This window comes from Sus scrofa, chromosome 8 (genome assembly GCF_000003025.6).
Source record: "Sus scrofa isolate TJ Tabasco breed Duroc chromosome 8, Sscrofa11.1, whole genome shotgun sequence".
NCBI lineage: Eukaryota > Metazoa > Chordata > Mammalia > Artiodactyla > Suidae > Sus > Sus scrofa.
The window spans coordinates 73,211,707-73,237,123 of NC_010450.4; the positions used below are offsets into that span (position 1 = coordinate 73,211,707).

Sequence of the window (25,417 nt, forward strand, 5' to 3'; positions counted from 1 at the left end):
CTTTTACATTGCTGCCCATGTGGTGAGAAATAGGAAAGCAAAGGTCAGCCCACTATGAATGGGGGAGTAGCTGAACCAGTCCTGGACTGCTATTTTTGGACTGCTTCGGTGAGAAAATTATTCTATTTCTTTAAGCTATGTTGGGATTTTCTTGTATTCAAAGATGAACAGGAGTTCCCATCATGGCTCAATGGAAACAAATTTGACTAGCATCCATGAGGACGCAGGTTCAATCCCTGGCCTTGCTCAGTGGGTTAAGGATCTGGCGTTGCCTTGAGCTGTGGTGTAGGTCACAGACATGGCTCAGATCTGGTGTTGCTGTAGCTGTGGTGTAGGCCGGCAGCTGTAGCTCCGATTCAACCCCTAACCTGGGAAATTCCATATGCCACAGGTGCGGCCCTAAAAAGACAAAAAAACAAAAAACAAAAAAACACAAAGGTGAACACAACCTTAACTGATTTCACAAGTTAATAAGAAAGAAGAGTATAAAATTCACCAACACTGTTTGCAGTTTTATTCTCACCACATCAAGAAATTTGTCAAGAAGTTCCTGTCAGGGCGCAGTGGAAACAAATCTGACTAGGAACCATAAGGTTGTGGGTTCGATTCCTGGCCTCGCTCGGTGGGTTAAGGATCCTGCATTGCTGTGGCTGTGGCATAGGCCGGCAGCTGTAGCTCCAACTGAACCCCTAGCCTGGGAACCTCCATATGCTGTGGGTGCAGCCCTAACAAGCCAAAAAAAAAAAAGAAAGAGAAAGAGAAAGAAAGAAAGAAAGAACGAAAGAAAGAACGAAAGAAAGAAATTTGTCAAGAAAATGCAAGGACCCAGCCTTATCTCAACTAAGGAGAAGCCAATTTTTCCATCTGGCTTTTACTACAAAGCTGGAATTAGGTGTACGTTAAGTGAACAGAAGAAAAATATTCTATACAATGAGGAGTGGCTCTCCCTGTGATTATAGCTTCTGTATTTGCACTAATAATATTTCTTTTCCTTAGTGCCAAATTATGTATCATTGAGTTGCATGATTTAACAGAATTGAGTCTAGCTCTGACATAATAGCAGTATGACTGGCCAAGCCATCTAACCTCTGTCAGCCTAGTTTTATTACATTTGTAAAGTATTTACAAATGACAAAAACCTACAAAACATATTGTCTACTTTTTTTAATAGGTTTTAAGTAGAGAGAAGACATCTTCGTTTTATAAAGGGCCCCTGTCCCATCTTCCTCCTGGCTTTGAAATAGAAGCCCACACATATCCCCTTGAAAATACTGACTAAAAAACCTTACTGTGCTGCAGGATACTGTGCTAGATGAAAAAATATTCCTCTCCCTGCTCCAATTCTGAATGTGTCAGATGTGCTGAGAAGAATAAAAGGTCAGGTCATGTGTCTATTCCTAACCCAGAGTGATTAAAGGGACTGTAGTTCCCACCCTCTACTTTAAAGAGGTGACATTTGAACTGAAATATGAAGGATGAGGAACCACCAAGGTGAATGATGGGATTGAGAGCATTCCAGATGGAGGAAGAAGGGAAGGTCCTGGACCAAAAAAGAGCTTTATATGTTTATGGGTTAAAAAAGAATGGAGATTAAGAGGAAGAGAAAAACTGAAGTAGTTTCTAAGCAAGGATATTATTTGATATTTATTTTTCAAGATCACTGCAGCAACACTGTATAGAATGAATTATAGGAACCAAAACTGGGGAATTGTGAGACCACCTAGAAAGTTTCTGAAGTTGTTTAGATGACAGGTGATGGTGGTCTAGGCAAAGACAAGAGAAATAAAGAGAAGTAGGCAGATTCAGTGTTCTGCAGATAGAATTGATCGTCCTCCACATCAGACTTTTAAAAATGTCTTTAAGCAATGGAATATCTCTTTCAAACAATTTCTGGTAAGATTCTCACATATAAAACAGATAAATGCAGTATTATGTTTGAATAAATCAGTCACTGAAAATGATGAATTTGTTTTGATGATTATAAAAATCTGAAATCAGAGGATAATAATTAGTCTCATATCAGTCTCAGTATCCAATTTATTTCTCTATTTTGTTTTGATTACACAGTATTAATAAAAATCCTGATTCACATAGACATATAGATACTAGCGGTAATAACTGGCTTTGAACTTAGAAAAAGGAAGCAAGCAGGCAAAAACTCAATTCAGAGTTCTGCAACAAGTCTACTAAGCACATCAGGAAAACATTACTGATTTTCAAAGTGTTAAAATTTAGTATTTGAAACACCGGAATGAACATATTATCCTAAAATGACAGTTTAATTAATTGTATTTAATTTTTGAAATATCTTGAAAAATATTTACAGAACTCTTAAAGCTATTTATAGGAACCTAGGGTTCTGTAAGAAAGTTTAAAAATCCTGCTTAATAGTTATACTTTTAATATTGGAATATATTCCTTCTTCCAAAGTCAGACTATTATTTGGTGGGGGGGGGGACAGAGTATCTAATTGTATCTTTCTTCCATCAAACCTTGATCTAGTTCATTTCTTTAAAGGAATACAGAATAAATCTAATTTATTTTCCATTTGACGCTACTTTAAGTATCATCCCCAGGTCTTCTCCAGAAAATAAGTCATTAATTCTTTACATGATGTATGATGTGAGAGCTGTTCATTTAAAAAACTCAAGTTTACCCAAAGGTGTAGTACCTAGAATTGAGCATAAGTGAACTACTGTATTTTTGTTAATGGACTTAAATCGCACATTGGCAACAGCCACATTAATTATAAATCAAATACATACTAATATATATCTAAAACTTTGTGATCTTTTTAGCTCTGAAACCAGGTCTCTTCATCTCTGCATTTATAGATGCTTTATTTTTAATAAATGAGTGAAAAAAAAGATTCTATTAAGTTATGTGTTTATTACAGAGATTTGAGAATAAGGACAAAATACAAAGGAAATTTAAAGTCACCCCCATCAACATGTCAACATATTTCCCCAGACCTTCGCCATGCATGTGTACACAAATATTTTTTATACAATAGAAAAATCATGTAAATCTTCGTTATAGCCTACTAATGAATACTCTACCAGGGACATTTCCCTGTAAAACTAAATATTTTTCAAAAATCAATTTTTATGATTGCATTATGGTCTATCCACTATATAGATTCACCATAACTGAACTATTCTGTGTTGGATATTTAAGCTACTTCTGTTATGAGCTTTTATACCTAATGCCATTATGAACACTGTTGCATGTAAATATTTTCTGTGCTCTCAAATGATTTTTTTCTCTCCTTTCTTTTCCTTTAATAATCAAGAAGTAGCAGACTTTATGTCTGTTGAGCATCGTTTCATGAGCTTCTGCTCATTAGTTCACCATTCGGAAAGTAAGAGCACTTTGAAACTTCATTCTGTTTTTCCAAAAGATTACATATGCCTGCCAGTTTTTTGGTTTTTACAAATCTTATATGTATGCAAGTCTTCTCTTAATCAAGATTCTCAATGAGACAGAACAAATAATTTAAAAAATAAGCTGTGCGTTACTGAGGATTTACTTTGCATTGAGACCTACAATAGATACCTCTTATTAGTCTAAAATTTGTTAAAACTTTGCGAAGAGGTGGACATGAAAAAATGCTGTCCAGATTCCTCAACAGTCCTTCAGGAATTGTTCCAGTTGCACAGAGCTGCCTCACCCAAGGTCAAGTACTTCTGGGAGTAGCACATATCCAATAACAGATCAAGCAACAGAGAGAGGTCTTATTCCTCCTGGGTTAACTCTCACAGGCCATTTCAGCTCCAAAGATATGGGGGGGGGGGGGTCAGCTAAGGCTGTGAGTCTGCAACGCAGTTCTACTCTCTCAGTGCTCTAAGAGTATGCACAGTTCTCTTTTTCTCCCTCTCTTTCCACAGATGTTGATCCCTAATGAAATCCTGAACACCGAACTAACTTGGGAGTCTTCTTTCTGGAGAATTCAAACTGCAACAAGCAGTGTTACTATTACCATTACAAAGAGAAGGAAAACTAAGGTTTGAAAAGTCTTTCTTTTTGAAAAATGTGATGGTCTATTCATCTCCAGTACATTAAAATTTCTCCTATACTCCAATATTCATGATCGATGACCCATGCCATTTCTCTAATCATATTCCAGCAAGATCTTTTAACAACATGAGATGTAATTATCTGAATTTGGGACCCTAACTAGTTAAGGCAGTTTAGTGACTCTCTTGGCTCTTCTTGTCTTCTTGGTTTGCCAGTCTCCTCCTCACCTGGTCTTTTACTTAGTCTTTCCACTCTGAAAATAATTCTCCTCAAAAGAGACCAGAAAAGCAAAATAGAAGTTGTATAGCTCTCTTTCTTTCCTGATCATCAGTTAGTGATTCCACAATCCACATAAGTATATTCCCTTTATGGTGCATGTTATTTTGTTATTTAAAATACCATCCTTGTTAACTTAGCACTTTCACCTAAATTTTCCATTTTCCTAATTTTCCTGACAAAGACCACAGGTTCACAAAATCTCTCTCTCTTATTAAATATATGCTGAGTTACTGATGTTTTTATTGAAAAAAAATGTTTTTTTAAATGACTCCTGAACAATTACCTAGCTTATTAGATGCCTCCAACTATCCCTACAACTTTCTTCCTCACTGGTATAATTTACGACTGTATTGCCCTACTTTTGACTTTTTAAAATTTCCCAATCTTCTTAAGGTATCCACATTTTAATGTCTTTGGTTTCAAAAAGTTGAGAAAAATAAAATCAGTTTTCCTTAACAAAGCACATGTCATTATAACTAGCACACCCTTCCATGGCACTTAGAAATACTAAAAGGTCAGAGTCACACTCTCTATTTTATTATTTCAGCTTTACCAATAGTTGCAGAACCAAAGAGACAGCTGAGAACTAAGGAATCAAAGAAAAAATTCCTCCTTTGCAGTGAGAATTAAGTAAGAACAAGACATGCTTCTTGAACCTTAAGAACTTTTCAGGGACTCTGCTTTTATTTTTATTTTTTTTGTTTATTTATTTATTTTGCTTTTTAGGGCCTCACCTGCGGCATATGGAGGTTCCCAGGCTAGGGGTCTAATCAGAGCTACAGCTGCTGGCCTACACCACAGTCACAGCAACACAGGATCCGAGCCACGTCTGTGACCTACACCACAGCTCACAGCAACGCTGGATCCTTAACCCACTGATTGAGGCCAGGGATCAAACCCGCAACCTCATGGTTCCTAGTCAGATTCGTTTCTGCTACGTCATGACAGGAACTCAGGGACTCTTCTTGTAGAAAATGAGATTTCTAGCACTAGTAAGTATGGAGAGCTGTAATCTCCCACAATTTATCTTGTTTCAATGTTTATTTTATACTATGTTTGTAATTACAATACATTTATGATGCATTAAGAAATAATTGTCCATATTCTGTCCATACTAAAGTAACAATACTACTTTTTTCTTCCTCCCACATACAGACAACCTCCACTCTGCTTCTACTTTGTCACACCGATTCCCATATAAGTGATATTCTGACACAGAGTGTCTTTCTCCACTCTTTCTAGCAGATGTTTCTTTTGAATAAGACATACTAGTTTACAGTTACTTTTTACTCATTAATCTAAGCCATTAAGCCTTGGTAATAGGTAAAATCTTAAATATGCCTCTCTATTCCAATTCATTTTATTATCTCTATAGCTTCTACACAGATAGTAAAAATATTATTCCTGATGCTATTTTTCTTTTCTTTTAGTCTATGAATTCTTTAGTATATTCATTTTTTAAAAATTTTTTTATTTCAGAGGAGGTCAAATAGGTATGAGAGATCATAATAAAGCTTGATATGATTGAAAAACAAACAAAAAGACCTCACCCTTCTTACATGATTTGGAAAGATTATGAGGTTGAATGTTTCACAGGGAAAGAACACATCCAAAACATCCCTTCAAATATACAACAAGGAAATAACTCAATTTCTTACTAACTTATAATTCAGAAGTAATTTTATGGTCCATGATGTGACTGAATTAACACTAGAGAGAGGGCAGTGAATGAAAACTATGAGCAAGCAAAGCAATCTATAGGACTTAGGTAACATTCCCTCCCATAATTCATTTGCAAGCCAGAAGGAACAATGTAGGGCATAAGTCAAGAAGAGAATAACCACGCAAAAGTTCAGTATAGCTCTTTCTGATCACATTAAACTCACCCTCAAACCCAAAACAAACAGGAGTTTTTTACTGTATATTCAGTATAAGATGCTATAAAATGTGTTCTTGGATCCTTTTAGGTAATCATGGGCGTGCCAGAAAATAACATACCAGAAAAGGTGAACTTGGCGAGTGAGATAAAGAGAGAAGAAAGTGGATATTCACCATCCTGCATATATTTGTACCACTGAAAGCACTTTTACATTCCTGAACATTTTATAGCCCCATAAGAAAGCTCTGAAGGGAGGCAGAACAGTTATGATTATCTGTATTGGAAAGGTAAGGAAACTGGCATAAAGCAATTATTTTATGTTCCAGATTAAATTAATGGGAAAGTCAACATTAGAAACCAGAAACCAGGAGTTCCCATCTTGGCGCAGCGGAAACAAATTCAACTAGGAACCATGAGGTTGAGAGTTCAATCCCTGGCCTCGCTCAGTGGGTTAAGGGATCTGGTGTTGCCATGACCTGTGGCTTAGGTTACAGATGTGGCTCATATCTGATGTTGCTGAGGCTGTGGAGTAGGCCGGCAACTGTAGCTCTGACTGGACCTCTAGCTTTGGAACCTCCATATGCTATGGGTGTGGCCCTAAAAAGCAAAAAAAAAAAAAAAAAAAAGGAAAAACCCAGAAATCACAATCTCAGATTTTAAATTCAATCACCACCTATGACAGACAAAATTATTAAGTGTGAAACTAGTAAGACAGGTCATTCTGGAATGATACTACACCTCCGGACACCCGCTTCACAACCACAAAACTACGTGTCATAACATAGAAAGAAAAACAAGGACGTGGCCTTAGCTGGTACCCCTGAGACAGAAAGAGAGGCAATACGGGAAAGACTAAGCACCCTGACAACCTAGTTCCCAATCCTATTGGAAGAGTGCCTCTCCACAGTGTAATGGTCACAGTGTTCTCAAACTGCTCTTTTCATCTTTCCTTTTCTCACTATTTGAAACAAAGTATGATCAGATCAGAATCACTAACCTCAGGAATAATAAGTCTAGTATCTAGGTCTTGTTTCATCTCCATTTGTCAACATTTTGGATTTCTTTAATTCTGGCTCCAAGACTCCACTTCTACTAATTAAGCCTACAGGACACAACATGGCAAAGAGACATTTAATTTTCTGACTCTTAAAACGCTTACAATAGTCTCTTCATACACACACACACACACGTATATGTGCATATGTGTGTTTTATAAAATACTTTGGACTGAAAAAAATACTTACGAAGGTAAAGAACAAATAAAAATCTGATCTCTGGCATCTTATCAATCAAAACTTTTTTCCAGTATCTTCATATGCATCTAACTACCCAAAAAATTATGTTCATAAATTATGACCAAAAGGTGCTGCCAAATCTTGACATTCCTTCTGAATACCCAAAGATTAAACTAGAATAAATATGATGTAAATATTTTACCATAGCTAATTTCCTGAATATTGATCTGTGTCCTAGCAATTACTAAGCAATAGACTATTTTTCCATCATAATGGATAAATTATTATAAAATTTTGCTAAAAATATTATAGAGTTTCCACATATTGTTACCTATTCTGTACCACTGTTTTCCATGAAGGGGAAAGGTGTCATCAATGAAGATCAGAAATTATCTAAGACCTTGAGAATGAGTTACAGAGAGCTGAAATACTCTTCAACAGCTACTTCTGACTATTAGTTTTGGAAATCACAGAAATTATCTCACAAGGTAATATACAAATATATACAACAAATGAGAAAATAAGCCCAGAAAGACTATGTAACTCATTCAAGATTACACAGCTAAATAAGCAGGAGAACCACCTGGCTTCAAAAGTCTTTTCTTTGCACTGCTCCAATCTGAGGGAGTAGAAGAAATGCAGAGTAGTTCACTTTGTGTTAAGTTCCAATAGTTTGGCATTGGATAGATAGATAACATGGCATCAGCAAGTTATTTGGCACGGTTCACAAGAGGTAGAATGTAACAACGTATCACAAAGTCTCCATCTGTTGCTGGATCCTTGTTACTATTGAGGCAGAATGTTGAAGAAGGAAAAAAATGCATAGGATGCATCTCAATATTTCCTATGTGTTTATCTCTAAAATAATTCATAGAATTTTTAATACTTCAAGATCAGTTTTCAAATACTCAGTTGTTTAAAGTTTCCTAGATAATAGTTATAATTGTCAATTCAAGATCTTAGTTACCTGTAGAAAATTATGAAGGAAATTACGAAGTCATTTTAGATTTTCCTCTCAAAACTGCGAAGGGAATGATAAAAAAATTTATATATTATCTTCCTTCAGAAAGAAACAATGGTAAATAGAAAAAAATTGGTATATTTTAAGTCAGAGTGCTTTCAGTAATTAAAAAAAAAAAAAACTTAATGGCTGCTGCACCTGTGGCACATGGAAGTTCCCGAGCCGGGGACTGAATCTGAGCCATAGCTGTGACCTACACGGCAGCAGCGGCAACACCAGATTGTTTAATCCATGGCACTGGAAGTAATTTTTTTTTTAAATTATGGTGTTTCAAGGAAATTTATGTATGAATAAAAGTAACAAAAAATTCAAAGCAATTTTTCAAAATTAAGTAATCTTATAAGAAGTATGTATAAGTGGTAACAGAAACTTAAACAAGAAATCTAAAGATTCAATTTAACAGTGATTAAAAGCACCGACTATGAAGCCAGATACTGTCTATCTTGGGTTTCTCATCTCTAAAAAGGAGGAAATAGCTCTATTCCTACCTCTGAGGGTTGCTTTAAAAATTAAATAAAATAATCTGTTTAAATAGAAGAAAAGGGCTGACATGTAAACACTATGAAAATAATAGCTACTGCTATTCTAAATTCTGTAAAAAAATAAATAACCAACTCACTAGAAAAACTTAGCATATCCTGACCTCAAATACTATAGAGCTGTGCATTAATTATTAAACGACTGAGAACATCTCTATTAAAAATTCACAGAAAAGAAATGAAAGTAGGTACAAATAAATTAGAAGTGGTCCAAATATCTTTCAAATCACTTAATTTGTTTACCTGAAATAACAGGCCATGCTAGTAATAGGCTATATCAATAAAAACATTGAAATGCTTTATTACAACAGGCACTATCAGGCTGGAAAACAGTCACAAGCGTTTATGCCTCTTCTATTAGTAGTTCTCCCCACCTAATGAAAGCAACCGAAGTTATTGACTATGGGATACAATCTCTATCAGATCCTACAATTCAGTCCTCTACTAGAGGTTTCTTCAAGTTTTCCACTGTAAAATTAGCGGCCTTTATAAGGCAAAAATATGTTTCTCTCTTTTCCTCAAGATAACCAAAAGAATCTACCTCTAACCATCCAGCCATTCGGCTAGCATTCGAGAGACAGCCTTCTAATAAGCCTGTTATTATGGCTCTGAACTTTCCAATAGAAAATGTAGTTCCTAAATCTATACATACAACATCATAAATCCAGTAAGAGAGAAATATTGCAAAGGACTACAGAAACAGAGAAATATATGACAATAACATTTCTGGGACTCCTCATAGTTTATAAGTACCTATTCATTCATTCATTATCTCATTTAATTCCTGTAACTACCTCTGAACAGATACTCTTTTTCATCTTAAACTCAAGAATATTAAAGTACAGAGGTCTCTACAGGATTGTTCATGTTTTAATAAACAGAGTCATAACAATCTTATCTTTGACTATACTTCATCATCAACTATATTTACAGCTCTGAAAAAACACAGGCCATGTTTTCTGTTTTCCATTTCAGGCCATGACTGCTGTCCAGTCTCACGTCTCAATCAGTCCTTTAACTTCCCATCTCCGTAAGCTCTGTGCCTCTCTCTGTCCTCCCTTATCGACATCTCTAGCTCACAAAGAGCTCTAAGTGGTATCAGAAACTGTATCTTTGTGTCTATCGTGACTAGCACAGCACTCGTCACAAAGTCATTGCTCCATGAACATGTAGTGAATAAATGACTAAGTAAATGTATGGATGGTTAACTTAAAAAGACGAGAAGTTGATAAAATGAATGATTCTGAAAAAGGCCAACTATTAAAAAAAAGACAAAAAAACCACAGAAAGAAATTCAGATCACTTATTTCTAATCTTAAAGGGTAATACTTTTTTTACGCCAAAATTAAGTTTACTTCATGAAAATATATTTGGAAATATGATTACAACATCATATTCAAGTATATACCCCTTCATGTTTTAGCGTAATTTGGCAAAAAAAAAAAAAGAGGCATAAAGAATAATAATACAATAAACATCCTTACTTCCAATACACAGCCTAAGAAATAAAACACTACCAACAGTCTTAACTTTTTTTTTTTTTTTTTGCTTTTTAGGGTTGCACCCACAGCATGCGGAAGTTCCCAGGCTAGGGATTAAATCGGAGCTCTAGCCTCTGGCCTACACCACAGCCATAGCCACTTGGGATCTGAGCCACGTCTGTGACCTACACCACAGCTCATGGCAGTGCCAGATCCTTAATGTACCAAGCAAGGTCAGGGATGGAACCCGCATCCTTATAAATACTAGTTGGGTTCATTTCCACTGAGTCACACTGGGAACTCCAACAGTCTTAACTTTTATATGACCTGCTTTCCAGCTTTTTGTCTATTTTAGGGTCAAACCAAAGTCAATTTTAACTGTGTGGTAATTAAAGAAACAAGTATATTATTACGCTTTGTTTCCTTAACTCACTTTTCTGTTTTGAAGAATATTGCACAACCGTCCACATGCTTTCTCTCCTGCTCAGACATGATTTTGGCACGTGACTTTGGAGAAAAAAATCCATCATATCCACGCTCCTTCAATGCTGGCAGAAAGAGAGTGAAGTATTGCTCTGTTTCCACTTCCTGAGACGAAAGAAACATTATCAACACGACAGAGGAAAACTAAGATAGAAAAACGTACATCATTATGAGTAAGGTGTTACTAAGTTAAAATAGTTCACTTAACAATTATTATCTACCTTACCTTATTGCCAGCAGCCACCATTTGACAACGGCAGCTTTTTAATTTCTAAAAGAACTGGAAAGTGACATGATTTTCTCATGCTCACACAGCTGGTTTAGTCCCAAGTTTCTTGACTCCCAATTTAGAGTTTATTCCACTATACTTCACTTCCCCAACTGGTAACTGAATGAAGAAAGTTGGTCATATTGCATATTAAGTGGTAGGGAATACCAAATTTTATACATAAAGAGGTAATTTTTATATTTACTGTTTCTAAACTGTGATGGAAAGGAATGATAGTCAAAGAGTGAGAAGCTTAAGATCTACCAACAAAAAATCCTACTTATTAGCAATTTTTAGGTCCCTGAACACCCCCCATCCAATGGTCTGTGTTAATTTAATTATTAAGTGAGACTATTTTATTCTTTGACCCCCCCCAACACATTATTTTAAAAAATCTTCCCATATGAAATAATCAAGTATGAAGATAATGATTTATGTATGCTAATGCTGATAACCCATAGTTTTATAATAGTAAAAACTTATAAACAGTACGAATATCCAAATGCAGGGAAAATGCTAAATCAATCAATATACAGTCATATAATTGGCTTCGAAGAATTTTAGTAATATGGAAAGTGCATTAAGAACAATAAACAAGAAACAAAATATGTCAATAGTGTGCTGTTTTGAAAACTTATCTGTAAATAGGCAAGTGAATTTAAAAAAAAAAGAAGAAATACTTCAGAAGTTTTAATCCAGCAACCATCTTTGGGATATGGGCTGAAGTATTCTCTTCAATTATTCTTTATATTTTTTCAAAATTTCCAAATTCTCTAGAATGACTACTTTATAGCACATTATTATTTCTACAATAAAATATCTTTTAAAATTAAAATATACTTCACACTATACTTGGAAGAGTGTGAGGCTGTTATTACTACAAATAGTGAGTCAAAAGGAGGATAATTAGGGCGCTCCTGCTGTGGCACAATGATTTAAGAATCTGATCAACTGCAGTGGCTTGGGTCACTGCAGAGGCATGGGTTTGAGTCCTGGTCTAGCACAGTGGGTTAAAAGGATTTGGCATTGGAGTTTCCATCATGGCTCAGTGGTAACGAACCCAACTAGGATCATGACGATGCAGGTTTGATCGCTGGCCTCACTCAGTGGGTTAAGGATACAGCATTGCCATAAGCTGTGTTGTAGGTTGCAGACACGGTTCAGATCCTACGTTGCTGTGGCTGTGGCACAGGCCAACAGCTGAAGTTCCAATTAGACCCCTAGGCTGGAAACTTTCATTTGCCACAAGTACGGCCAAAAAAAAACAAAAAAAACCAAAAGCAAGATCTGGTGTTGCCATAGTTGTGGCATAGGTCACAGCTGCAGCTCAAATTCAATCCCTGTCCCAGGAATTTCCATGTGCCACAGGTGTGGCCATTTAAACAACAACAACAACAACAACGAAAAAGAGGACAATTAATTATGACAAGCCTACTTGTGTACTTTTATTTGCCTCCTCCTCCCCCCAATTCTGTGTCAGTTCTCAGTGTTTAGAAGAATACTTAATTTTTGAAGATTTCTTCTTGTTATTTCCAAGGGAGTCAAAGGAACCATGGATAACATAAATTTAAATCAAGCTACTTCAATACAAAAAAATTATTATCAAAGTAATAACTTTCTTCTTAAGCTATGCTGAAAGGAACATGTGAAATTATAAACCCATAACCTTGTTGACTATTCATTAGCTGAGTGCTGAAAAAAAGCAATAAAACACATATTTCAATAGAAAAGTGCTTCATCAGTTAAATTCATTACAATAAAGTATCTAAGTTTCAGAGGTTGTTTTCACAACAAAGTAAAATGCATGATTTATAGTACAATATTTTTAAGTCTTTAAAATGTTAATCATTAAGAAACAATGGTGAGCAAGTAATTTTGTTTTACAGATTCAATTATAAGTTAAATTTATATTCCTTAAAGATGCAGTCTTCTACAGTTTTCTCTTTCAGCAGTACCAGTGATTTGTTCATAAGATGAATTAACATGAACAATGCGGTGAGATTATTTTCACTCAAGAAAACATTAAATGAGTGTTAAGTGGATGGCTATTAGCAAAACAGTTTCACTGTGGAAATATCTTAAGTGATTATTTAATTTGTCCTTTAAAAAAAAAAAAACAGAGAGAGAAGAGAAAATAATTCCTTTGGGTTTTGCTTCAAACACAGATCTCTCCCAGAAGTAAGATCTTTTATTATTTTTAGGTTCACCTTTAAGTTAAAGACAATTTAATTTCTATAGTGTTACCTGAAGACTAATGATATCTGCGTCACAGTTAACAATTTCTTCCATAATTCCCTTTTTCCTGTATTCCCAGTTTAATGCCCAGGATGGGCAGTAGCCATATAGCTGCCGGGTGGCGTATTTATCACATAACACATTGTAACACATAACCGTGAATGATGCTAAGAAGTGGGAGAAAAAAACAACAGAAAAAAGGGAGAAAATTAGGCAGTATCACGTGTACACAAGCACACATGCCACACAAACATACTCCAAATATCAGTCTGTGAAATACCATGGGCAAGATTCTATTAAGCTCTGTGATAAAAGTTCTTTAACCAGAGTTAAGACTAATAGTTCATATTTGAGATTTTTAGGATATTTGAGATTTTTAGGATATTTTAATAAGTAAAAATCTGAATTTTAACTCAGATTTTTGCACCGTATGAATGGAACAAAAGTAAATTACAAAGATGTAAATTTTAGTTTCTCACTAAAAGGCTCTGATTTCATGAGCCTGTATTAACAAAATATCCATACTTAGTACTTTTTTAGGCCTCCTAGTGCTCTCACTGCTCTGAGCCAGAAGAATATGGACTAAGAAAGTTTAGTCATAAGAGAATCCTTTTTACCAAATCAAATGTTCATTTCTAAAATTATATTCTCACTTAGAAATACCCTTGAACTATAAAAGTACTATGAGCAAATGAACAGGAGAACACACCTTGTATCTCTGCTACTCACAAGTGTGCTCTAAGTACCAGCAGTATCAGTTATCACCTCCAAACTTAGAAATGCAAAATTTCTGGCCTCACAAAGACTTAGTTAATTGGACCCTGCAACTCAACGAAATCCCCAGGTGATTCTTTTTTTTTTTTTTTTTGGCTTTTTAGGGCCACACCTGTGGCATACGGAAGTTCCCAGACTAGGGGTCAAATCGGAGCTACAGCTGCCAGCCGCACCACAGCCACAGCAATGCAGGATCCGCGCCTTGTCTGTGACCTACACCACAGCTCACAGCAACTTGAGATCCTTATCCCACTGAGCTAGGCCAGGGATTGAACCTGCGTCCTCAGTCCTCATGGATACTAGTCGGGGTCTTTCCACTGAGCAATGACGGGAACTCCCCCCCACCCCAGGTGATTCTTACACACATGCACACGGGTTTCAAAAGCTCTGATTTTTATCACTAATTCTCTATCCTGGCCTCCCATTCAAATCACTTTGTAAACCTTTAAAAATGCTGATAACCAGGGCCCTACCCTGGGCTAATTAAGTCAGTATATTAGGATCTGAGTATTAATATTTTTAAAAAGCATCCCAGGTGATTATGATGGACAGATGCAGTTGAGAATCAAATCCTTATTAAAAAATGAGTAATCCAAGAAATGAGGTAACATTTGATTGAAGTTGATTCATAGTCAGATGATGGAAAAAGAATTAAGAGAAACATAGTTCAATGGTGCCCAGAGGATCTAACTGGCAGCCATCTTGAACACTGGTACCCCTTTCACTAACTGGAATTAATTCTTATCTAATTATTACCATTATAGTTTTGTGGCTCTTGGTCATCCTTAATCATTGTTAGTTATTACATATATGTGTGTGTGCATATATATATATATTTATGTACATATATGTGTGTATGTATGTATATATGTGTGTGTGTGTATATATATATGTATGTGTATATATATATCTCCCTGTGCACCCAAAGTATAAGGCATTTTCAATAATATCTTTTTTTTTTTTTTAAGCACTGATACATCCCAAGAAAAATCTAAACTGGTTTTTCAATAAGTAAAACCCAAGAACACATTACTTAAGATTTCAACAACTAATGAAAACTTATTCCAGTTTCTTTTCATAATGGAAATGAAGGTATGTGATATTAGGAAAGCTTTTCTTCAAGATTATGTTAACTCGTACTCAAAAAGGGATTACTTTGAAGAACCAGAAAATGGTGTTTTTAATACCGCTTTAACACCAGAAAGAGAACAATTAATTATACATTAAGGAAGACTAAACATAAAACAAATCTGCCTAACTTAAGCCTTTGTTAAAAAAAAAAAAAAACCTAAGGTATTTCTTTTACTCAGGCTAACAATGTGCATACTGATAACAGAAGTATTATTTGTCATTAACACTGACTTACTGCCTCTTAGAAGAGGCTGATACAATGGCTCTGGAGCACAGTGGGTTTAAAATTATTATCTCTAGGAGACTGCTGTATGTGATAATATTTCTCAGTGTTATTAAAATGTAAATAGAACCATGAAGATATTATACTACCTAAATTTCCCAATACCTAGAGCAAATGATTTTTCTGAATCCTTTTACTTCTTAAAAAAAAAAAAAAAAAAAAAAAAAACTCATTAAACAGAGGTTTTAAAATACACAATAAATTCTGTAATTTAGCCTTTAAAAATTATTAGATATCAGCATTCAGTGATTGGTTTACTTTCACACTAAAACAGCAAAATTTTCATTTTAAAAATAAAATTAGATATCATGAAAACCATGAGTTGTGTTATATCTAATAAGCAGAAAGAAGTCCTATAAATGTCAAATCATCACTGGTCTGCACAAGGAGATGAAGGCTTATATTTTCTACATTACTGTAGTTAAGAAATCCTAAGTCATAAAATTAAATTACTCAAATCTTCACCCTATGCCATTTCTACACTTTGGGCCCACTATCATACTTTGCTGCCAATACAGTAATTTTGAGTTGGTCTAAACTACCTTCCACAGGTGTTACCAGTCTACCCACCTAAGAAAGATAAAGTATCCAAATAGTTTAAAATCTTTCAGAAGAAAATTCATTATTACTCACTTTTCTTAAATCACCAAACCCTGTGTGAAGATGACATTTAGAAGGCTCTATTACAAGAAATAAGTTTAAAACCAAGAGCTGCATCATTGTGAAAAATACGAGATTCTTGTATATAAGCCTTAGTCTGAACTTTAAATCTCTCAGTATTTTTAAACTCATCTACTCAGGGGAGGTAAAATGAAGGCCAGCTAATTATTTCAAAAAGCCTAAATGGCATTTCAAGTATTTCTGAAAAGAGTAAAGGATAAATAAGAAAAACTATTTACCTGATGGCAGAATTTGGTCTCGTTCTTTTAATGTAATCCATGGCCTCGGAGGAAGCTGCTCTGGATGAACTGAAAAAAAAAAAAAATTAAGCAAAATTTCATGTTTTCCTAAAATTCGTATCATTTATTTTATAATGTCAAATTGGCGTCTGTCTTCTCTTCACTAAAATGGCCCACAAACTGATTTAAAAATCCAGTGCTGAAATGTAACAAAGATTTAGAAGCTGAAGGAAGTTGACAAAGAGTTATGTAGAAAACATATGAGTAAATTCATTAATGGTATTTCTACTTACACAATATTTATAAAAAGTACCTATTTAAAACCTTAGGTGAGATCTTATGTCTTCATTACACATGTAAATTGTGTTGACTCAGCCTTGTTCCCAGCTGGAAAATCAAAGCTATGTGAAGTTTCAATACACTGATGAACAAAACACTCAAATGTTTTTAAAATGGAAAAAAAATATGAATGTATAATAAAAGTTAGGATTTCATTTCTTAGTTTTAATCTTTCTTTTATAATGACAGTGCAAAGCAAGAGTCTAGAACTACACTGTACAGAAAAAAAGGAAGGCACTGGTTAAACATTAATTGCTCAGATATGATTATCAATCCCATAGAACTAAATGCTACCTATCAGATGAAAGAAAAAATCACTAAGTTAGATTTAATCACCTCTTTTTCTTCTCCCTTTTGAAACATTTGAAATTATAGGGTAATGTGATTCAAGTTTGCAGATTTACCCAGGAAATTAGTGCCTAAGAAATGTATTCCTTTAAAGTAAAAACACTTCATTGTCATCCAGCCAGAAATTTTGACCAAAGTATCCAAGATCTTACCTAAAAAAAAAAGTATCCAAGATCTTTTTTAAAATGTCAGTTTACTACTTTGGTGTTCCAAAAGTCTATCTAAAGGATGCCTGCTTTGGCAGCCATGCTTTTCACAAAGTGAAATGAACATTATTTTGTATGGTCCATAACTTGTCAGGAAAGGAATGAAGGTCATCATAAGATAACAAACCAACCATCTAGGTAGTTCAGCATATTGAATCATGGAAAATAATCATGCCTGCGAGGAGTGCCATGCCACAATCAGGGCAACTCTCTCAAAAATAAAAAGGCCATTATATAAATGAACACTCTAGCTGCTGAGATCCTTATTAGCAAATGGTTAAGAATTCAGAAATCAAGAAAAGTATCAGGAGTTCCCACTGTGGCTCAGCGGAAATGAACCTGACTAGTATCCATGAGGATGCGGGTTCAATTCCTGGCCTCGCTCAGTGGATCAGAGATCCAGCATTGCCATCTAGGTCCCAGACATGGCTAGGATCTTCCTTGGCTGTAGAGTAGGCTAGGCAGCTGCAGCTGTGATTTGATCCCTTGCCTGGGAACTTCCATATGCCATGGGTGTGGCCTTATAAAGCAAAAAAAAAAAAAAAAAAAAAAGGAAAAGACAATTATCAAAGTAAAGCACATAAGGTGATGTCAATATTGTGATGCTTCCCATATCTTAACTAATACAGCACAATATACCAGGATAAGTAAATGTATGGTATTGTCCAACAACAACCAAAGAATAAAAACATGGGGAAAGACACTCTATCTCACCAGTAACCAGGAAAAATAAAAAGATGAGATAGCATGTCTATTCAGGTTTACAAAAAAAAAGTTTAAGTTTAATAGTATCCGGAATTGGTGAAGGAGATAAGAAAGAGATACTTAATGCACAACTGGTAGAAGTACAAATTGGTACAGCTACCTGGAAGGACAAATTGGCACCATCTTTTAAAATTTATAACATTCATGTCCCTTTGACCCAGGAATTCCAATTGATGTTCATTATACCATCATTTATAATAGCAAAAGCAATGGTAAATAGCTTATATCCATTTTACAGACATCTATGCTACAGTTTAAAAGAAAAAAAGATATATGTGTGCTAAGGTGGAAAGGCATGTAAAAAATACTGTTGAGAGGGAAAAAAGCAGAAAAATATATAGTAATAAGAAAAAAATTTTATTAGAAAAAATGTAAAACACACATGCAAAGTAATACTATTAAATTTCTACGTGGTATAATTTTTATATGTAAATGTCTATAGAAATGCCTACAAGGATACACACCCAACTTATATGTGCATTTACTCTTACATGGAGGGAACTAGAATTAAAGTTCGTGGTCAAAGGAAAATATAGTCTTAACTGGAATTTTAACATTTTTTAAAAGGAGAATATTATACTCGTGTGTCTTTCATGCAATACGTCTTTCAACATCATACCTAAAATGCGATAAAACTATTCTCCCATTTTTATCTCCTATACTTGCCACACTAAGTTCTAGACAGCACTGCAACCAGACTTGAAGCCATCAGGAGTAAACAAGGATGGGAGGGCAAGAAAAGTCTGACTTCTCTGACCAATGGAATGAAAAGGGGAAAGCCCAGCAGGGAATAGGTGAGAAGCCCACAGCCAGTGGTAGTGACGACCCAAAGCTGCTGATGGTGACATCAACAGAGTCCCAAAATCTAATCCACTCCACACCTCATAGTGGCCTGGTCTCCCACAGTGTGAGTGCAAGCTGAGCCTGGAAGGGCCCACAGAACCCACATGCTAAAACTAAACTGGGCAGTTGCCTGCTACTGAGACTTTTCCTGAGTCTTCTAACATAATATTCTAAATATCTAGGGCCCAAGTGAACATCACTGGTCATACCAAAGACCAGGAAAAATCGCAACTCAAGTGAAAAAAGACTTCCAACAGAAATCAACACAGAGATGATACAGATGTTGAAATTATCTGACAGAAATTTTAGAGCAGCCATGATAGAGCTGCTTCAAAAATTACAAATTCTCTTAAAACAGATGAAAAAATAGAAAATGCCAGCAAAGAAGTGGAAGAGCACAATAGTAAGGATAACAAAAGATAAAATGAGTGAAATTTGAGGGCAAATCAAGAGAATTTACCCAAATGAACAATAAAGAGAAAACAAACAAAAAGAACAGAGCTTAAGGGACCTGCGGAACTATAACAAAAGATCTCAGATCATCTTATTATCAGAGTCCAGAAAGAGAGGAAACAGAATATAGACTTAAAAAGTATTCTAAGAAATAATGACTGAAAATTCCCAAATTTAGTATAGAAGTTCAAGATGTGCAAACTTCAAGCAGAAACCGTACCAAAACACATCATAATGAAACTGCTGAAAACTAAAGACAAAGAATCTCAAAAACATCTGAGAAAAGACGCATTTCCTAAAGAGGAACAAAAGGTTTCTTTTCTAAAACCATGGTGGCCAGAGGAAATGGGAGAATTATTTTTCAAGTGCTAAAAGAACTGTCACCTCAAATTCTGTTTCCAGCAACACTTTCCTTCATAAATCAAGGAAAAATAAAGTTGTTATCAAAGGAAAACTAAAAGACTTTGTGGCTAGCAGACCTGCCCTTAAAGAAAGGCTAAAGGAAACTCTCTAGACAGAAAGAAAATAATAACAATAGAAGAAATGGAATATCAAATAGAAGGAATGAGGAATGAGTAAAATTAAAGGTATGTATAACAAATTAATCTTCTCTGCATGAGCTTCTTAACACATCTGTGGTCTGAAGCAAAAATTGTAACATCTGTGTGGTACTCACTGAAGGTAGAGGAAATATTATAGACAATTATATTTTAAAAGTAGGGAGGGTTGGAGTTCCCATTGTGGCTCAGAGGTAATAAACCCAGCTAGTATACATGAGGATGTGGGTTCAATCCCCAGCCCCACTCAGTGGGTTAAGGATACAGCATTGCCGTGAGCTGTGGTGTAGGTAGCAGATGCAGCTTGGATCTTGTGCTGCTGTGGCTTAGGCCAGTAGCTGCAGTTCTGATTCGACACCTAGCCTGAGAACTTCCATATGCTCCTGGTGCAGCCCAACACACACACACACACACACACACACACACACACAAGTAGGGAGGGTGAAGGGACACAAATGGAAGTAGGGCATCAGTACTTCATTTAAAGTGATGAGACGCCAGTATCAATAGACTGTGCTAAGTATGTATATTTTGATTTCTAAAGTAACCATTCAGAATGCAACAAGGTTAAGGATTTGGCATTGTTAATACAGTGGCCTGGGTTGTTATGGTGCAGGTTCAATCTCTGGCCAGGAAACTTTTGTGTGCCACGGACAAAACAAACAAAAAAATTAACTTTAAGTATCAATAGTCTAATAAACACACAAATTAAAAGAGTGGAGTCTTGACAGAGTATATGAAAACATATACATAACTGTCTGCTGATACAAGAAACTCACTTCAAATACCACAACACACAGTAAAGCTGATACTAAGAAGATGTAAACATGAAACAAAAAAAAAAAAAGCCAGAGTGGTTTATATTAATATCAGATAAAGGACCCATTAAGAGCAAAGATACTGGGAACAAAGAAAGTGATTACACAATGATAAAAAGATCAATTCACAAAGAAGATGTAGCAACCCTAAATATGTATACACCAAACAACACAACTTGCAAAACACATGAAGCCAAAACTGACAGAGCTGGAAGGAGAAATAGACAAATCCACAATTACAGTTGGTGATTTCAACACCATAATGTCTGCACTTAATAAGACCACTAGATAGAAAATTACAAAAATAAATAGAAGAATTAAAAAGCACCAACTACCAACATGATCTAAGTTACATGTATAGATTACTCCATCCAACAAATGCAGAACATATATTGTTTTCAAGCACTCATAGGACGTTCACCAAGATAGACAATAAAACAGACCTCAGCAAATTTAAAGGAACTGAAATAATACAGACTGTTTCCCAACTGGTCCCAAACTGGAATCAAACAAAAAGTTAATAACAGACAAAAGGAAATTAAACAACACATTTCTAAATAATCCATGAGTCAAAGAGGAAGACTCAAAAGAAATTTTTAAAAATACATTAAACAGAATGAAAATGAAAATACAACATATCAAAATGCATAAAATGCAACTAAAGTAGTTCTGAGAGGGAAATTATAAAGTGCGTAGTGCTATATATCCTTACAGATAAAAAGAAGAACAATTTCAAATCAACAATCTAAAATTTTACTTCAAATAAGAAAAAGAACAAAATAAACCCAAAGCAAGCAGACAAAAGGAAATACTAAGATAAGGGGATACAGAAAAGTTTAACATTAAAAAAAAGGAAAGATATATGGTGCAAATTCTAAACAAAATAGAATACATGCAGCTATATTTTTTTCATGTAGATATATTAGTATCAAAGTAACAAGAACAGCATAATGATAAAAGTTTGAAATAGCCAGAAAGATGAAACATAAAAATGTCCCCAATGTGTGAATTAAAAGTTGCAAGAGGAGTTCCTGTCATGGCGCAGTGGTTAATGAATCTGACTAGGAACCATGAGGTTGCGGGTTTGATCCCTGGCCTTGCTCAGTGGGTTAAGGATCCAGTGTTGCCGTGAGCTGTGGTATAGGTCGCAGATGCGGCTCGGATCCCGCATTGCTGTGGCTCTGGTGTAGGCCGGTGGCTACAGCTCTGATTTGACCCCTAGCCTGGGAACCTCCATATGCCCCGGGAGCAGCCCAAGAAATAGCAAAAAGACAAAGAAAAAAAAAAGTTGCAAGAGCTACAAGAAATAAATAAATCTACAATCAAAGTGGGAGATTTTAACATAGCTCTGTCTCTAATGAACAAAAACAAAGTAATCATTAAGTATATATAACATATTCAAACAATAAACAAACTTTAATATACGTAGAACGCTGCACCAAACAACTACAGAGTGCACATTCTTTTAAGGTACATATTTAACATTTACAAAAAGTAAGCAAGTGCTGAGTAATAACATATTTTAAAAATTTAAATCAACCACAGTACATTTTCTAACCACAATAGAATTAAGGTAGGAATCAATGACAAAGAAAAACTAGAAAAAGTCTCCTAAAAAGAAATAAACTTTCAAATGACTCATTAAAGAGGAAATGAGAGCTATTAGAAAATACGCTGAACTAAGTGATAAAGAAAATTAAATTAAAACCTGCTGGATTCAGTTAAAAGCCATGTGCAAAGGAAGATTTATTAATGAATACATCAGAGGAAAAAAAGAAAGTCTAAGCGTGAATGATTTTGGTGTTAATCTTAAGAAGTTGGGAGGAAAAAAGAATCAAATGAAACCCAAAAAAAGCAGAAGGAAGAAATAAGATAAGAAATCACTGATACTGAAAAAAAACCCATATAATAGAGACAACCAACAAAGCTAAAAATTAGTTCTTCAAAGAAAATATTGATAAATCCTCATGAAATACAGGCAACACAAACGACTAACATCTGGAATAAAAAAGACATCATTATACATTAAATGGACATTAAAATGTCATAAAAAGATTATTCAGAACAACTGGATGTCAATGAATTTGAAGATATTGACGAAATGTGCAAATTACCAAAAAACAAAACTTTCAGAAACTGACAGAAAAACAGAAAATCAGAAGAGTATTACAGTTACTAAAGAAATTAAATCAGTAACAAACTTCCTACAGAGAAATCTCAGGCTCATGTATTCTACCAAACATTTAAGAAAGAAAGAACACAAACCTTAAATAAACTCTTCCAAATAATAGAAAGTAAGGAAATTAACTCTCGATAACTTGTATGAGGCCAGTAGAACCTTTATATCAAAACGACAACAATACTGAAGAGAGAAATCACTGGCCAATCTCAAACACACATGCAAAAAATCCTAAGTAAAAACATTAGCAAACTGAATACAGGGATATGTAGAAAGGGTAATAATACATTACAACCTACTTGGGTTTATTTTAGGAATACAAAGGTGGTATAATATGAAAAACAATCAGTGTAATTACCAAATTAAAAGAATGAACGATAAAAATTATACATGTATCTCAATAGAGAATAAGCATTTGATAAAACTCAACGATTATTTATATTAAAAAATGAGACTCTCCTAGCAAGCTAGGAATAGAAGAAAACTCCTTAATTTTATTAAAGTTATCTCTATAAAAAACTACAGTGAACATCACCCAATCATAAATTATTAAAAGCTAATAAATAATGAAATTAGACAAAGATACCCACTGGGACCACTTATAGTTAGCATTTTACTGTTGGTCTCAGTGAGAGCAATAAAGCAAGAAAAAGAAATAAAAGATATAAGAATTACAAAAAGAATAAGAAAAGTGTCATTATTTACAAGTGATATGATTGCATAAATTGACATTAAAATGCTAATAGGATTCAAAAAGAATTGAGCAAAGTGGCTGAATATGTATTTAGCAAGTGTTCATTAAGGTAGTAGCTGAATACCAATAAGTATACAAAACTCAACTGTACTCCACAAATCAGCAATAACCATTAAGTTAATATTTATTTTCACAAAGAATATAAAAGCATGAAAAAAATCAGTACCTAGAATAAATGTAATAAAAAATGCACAAGACCACTATGGAGAAACATAACCCAATACTGAGAGAAATCAGAGAAGGCACAGTAAATGAAAGAATATCCTACCTTGTTAGATTAGATAACCCAGTGTTGTTAAACATGTTACTGCTTTCCAAAGCAATTTATCAATTCAATATACAATTGGTTCTTGAATAATATGTAGGTTAGGGGCCCTGACCCTCATACAGTTGAAAATTTGCATAGAACTTTGTAGTCAGCCTTCCACTGCAGTTCTACATCCACAGATTTAACTAAACATAGTTCCTAGAGTACTGTAGGACATACTCATTTTTTTAAAAAACCCACATATAATGGACTCGTGCAGTTCAAACTGTGTTCAAGGATCAGCTGTATCCTCAATCAAAATCCCTAGTCTTGGGAGAGGGAAGACATTTGAAAAGCTGATTCCAGCAATTTTAATAAAAATAGAAGGCAAAAAGAAGCATGAGACCAAAATTAGTCAAGACTTTATAACCAAACTGAGGAAAACTTTACTGAATCCCAAAACATTTTCTAAAGCTATCATAATTAAAAACAGTATTATGTTGCCATAAAGACTAGTGGAAGAGAACAGAAAATAGAGAATCTAGCAACAGATCCACACAAACACTTGACAATTCATGACAAAGACGGTGCAAAAAACAGTGATGAAAGAACAATCATTTTAATAAATGGCTCAGGGTCAATTTAATATACACATGGAAAAGTTATAAAATTGATTCCTGTGTTACACAAACATCAGTTCTAGGGAGATTATAGCTCTAAATATTGTAAGTAAAAAACAGAGTTTTATGATAATAACATAGAATATATTCATGAACTTGATGTAGGGAAAAATTCTTAAAGAGAACACAAAAGTAGTATCATTCTAGGAAAGATCAATAAAGTGGAATATACTTTTTAAGTTTTTTCCTGTTTATCAAGAGACAAACTAAGAGTGAAAAAGCAACAAGAGCAGGGGAAAAAGCATTTGCAACATTTGTACCAACAGCTTATATCTAAGACACATGAAGAACTCCTTTAAAATTACACACACAGGAGTTCCCATCATGGCGCAGTGGTTAACGAATCCGACTAGGAACCATGAGGTTGTGGGTTCGGTCCCTGACTTTGCTCAGGGGGTTAATGATCTGGCATTGCCGTGAGTTGTGGTGTAGGTTGCAGACACGGCTTGGGTCCCGCGTTGCTGTGGCCCTGGCATAGGCTGGCAGCTACAGCTCTAATTCGACCCCTAGCCTGGGAACCTCCACATGCCGTGGGAGTGGCCCAAGAAATAGCAAAAAGACAAAAAAAAAATAAATAAAAAATTACACATACACATCCCCCCCTTGCCATGTGGCTGGATCACTGGCTATCATCCACATAGACAAGAGAGATAACTTACTCTTTTTTTTTTTTAAGAGATAACTTACTCTTAAAACAAAAAGGA

The 25,417-nt window shown here is 34.9% G+C and overlaps 1 protein-coding gene across 7 annotated transcripts in view; it reads right to left on the reverse strand.

Annotated features, from left to right (window-relative positions):
• Positions 1-25,417, reverse strand: part of CNOT6L (CCR4-NOT transcription complex subunit 6 like) — a 144,059-nt gene that overhangs the window by 19,986 nt on the left and 98,656 nt on the right. For all 7 annotated transcript variants that reach the window (XM_021100609.1, XM_021100608.1, XM_021100613.1 and 4 more), the window contains exons 6-8: positions 16,525-16,593; positions 13,447-13,604; positions 10,885-11,039 (exon numbers count right to left, since the gene is read on the reverse strand). In XM_021100609.1, coding sequence (XP_020956268.1) covers positions 10,885-11,039; positions 13,447-13,604; positions 16,525-16,593 — 382 coding nt within the window. The remainder of the gene's footprint in view (positions 1-10,884; positions 11,040-13,446; positions 13,605-16,524; positions 16,594-25,417) is intronic.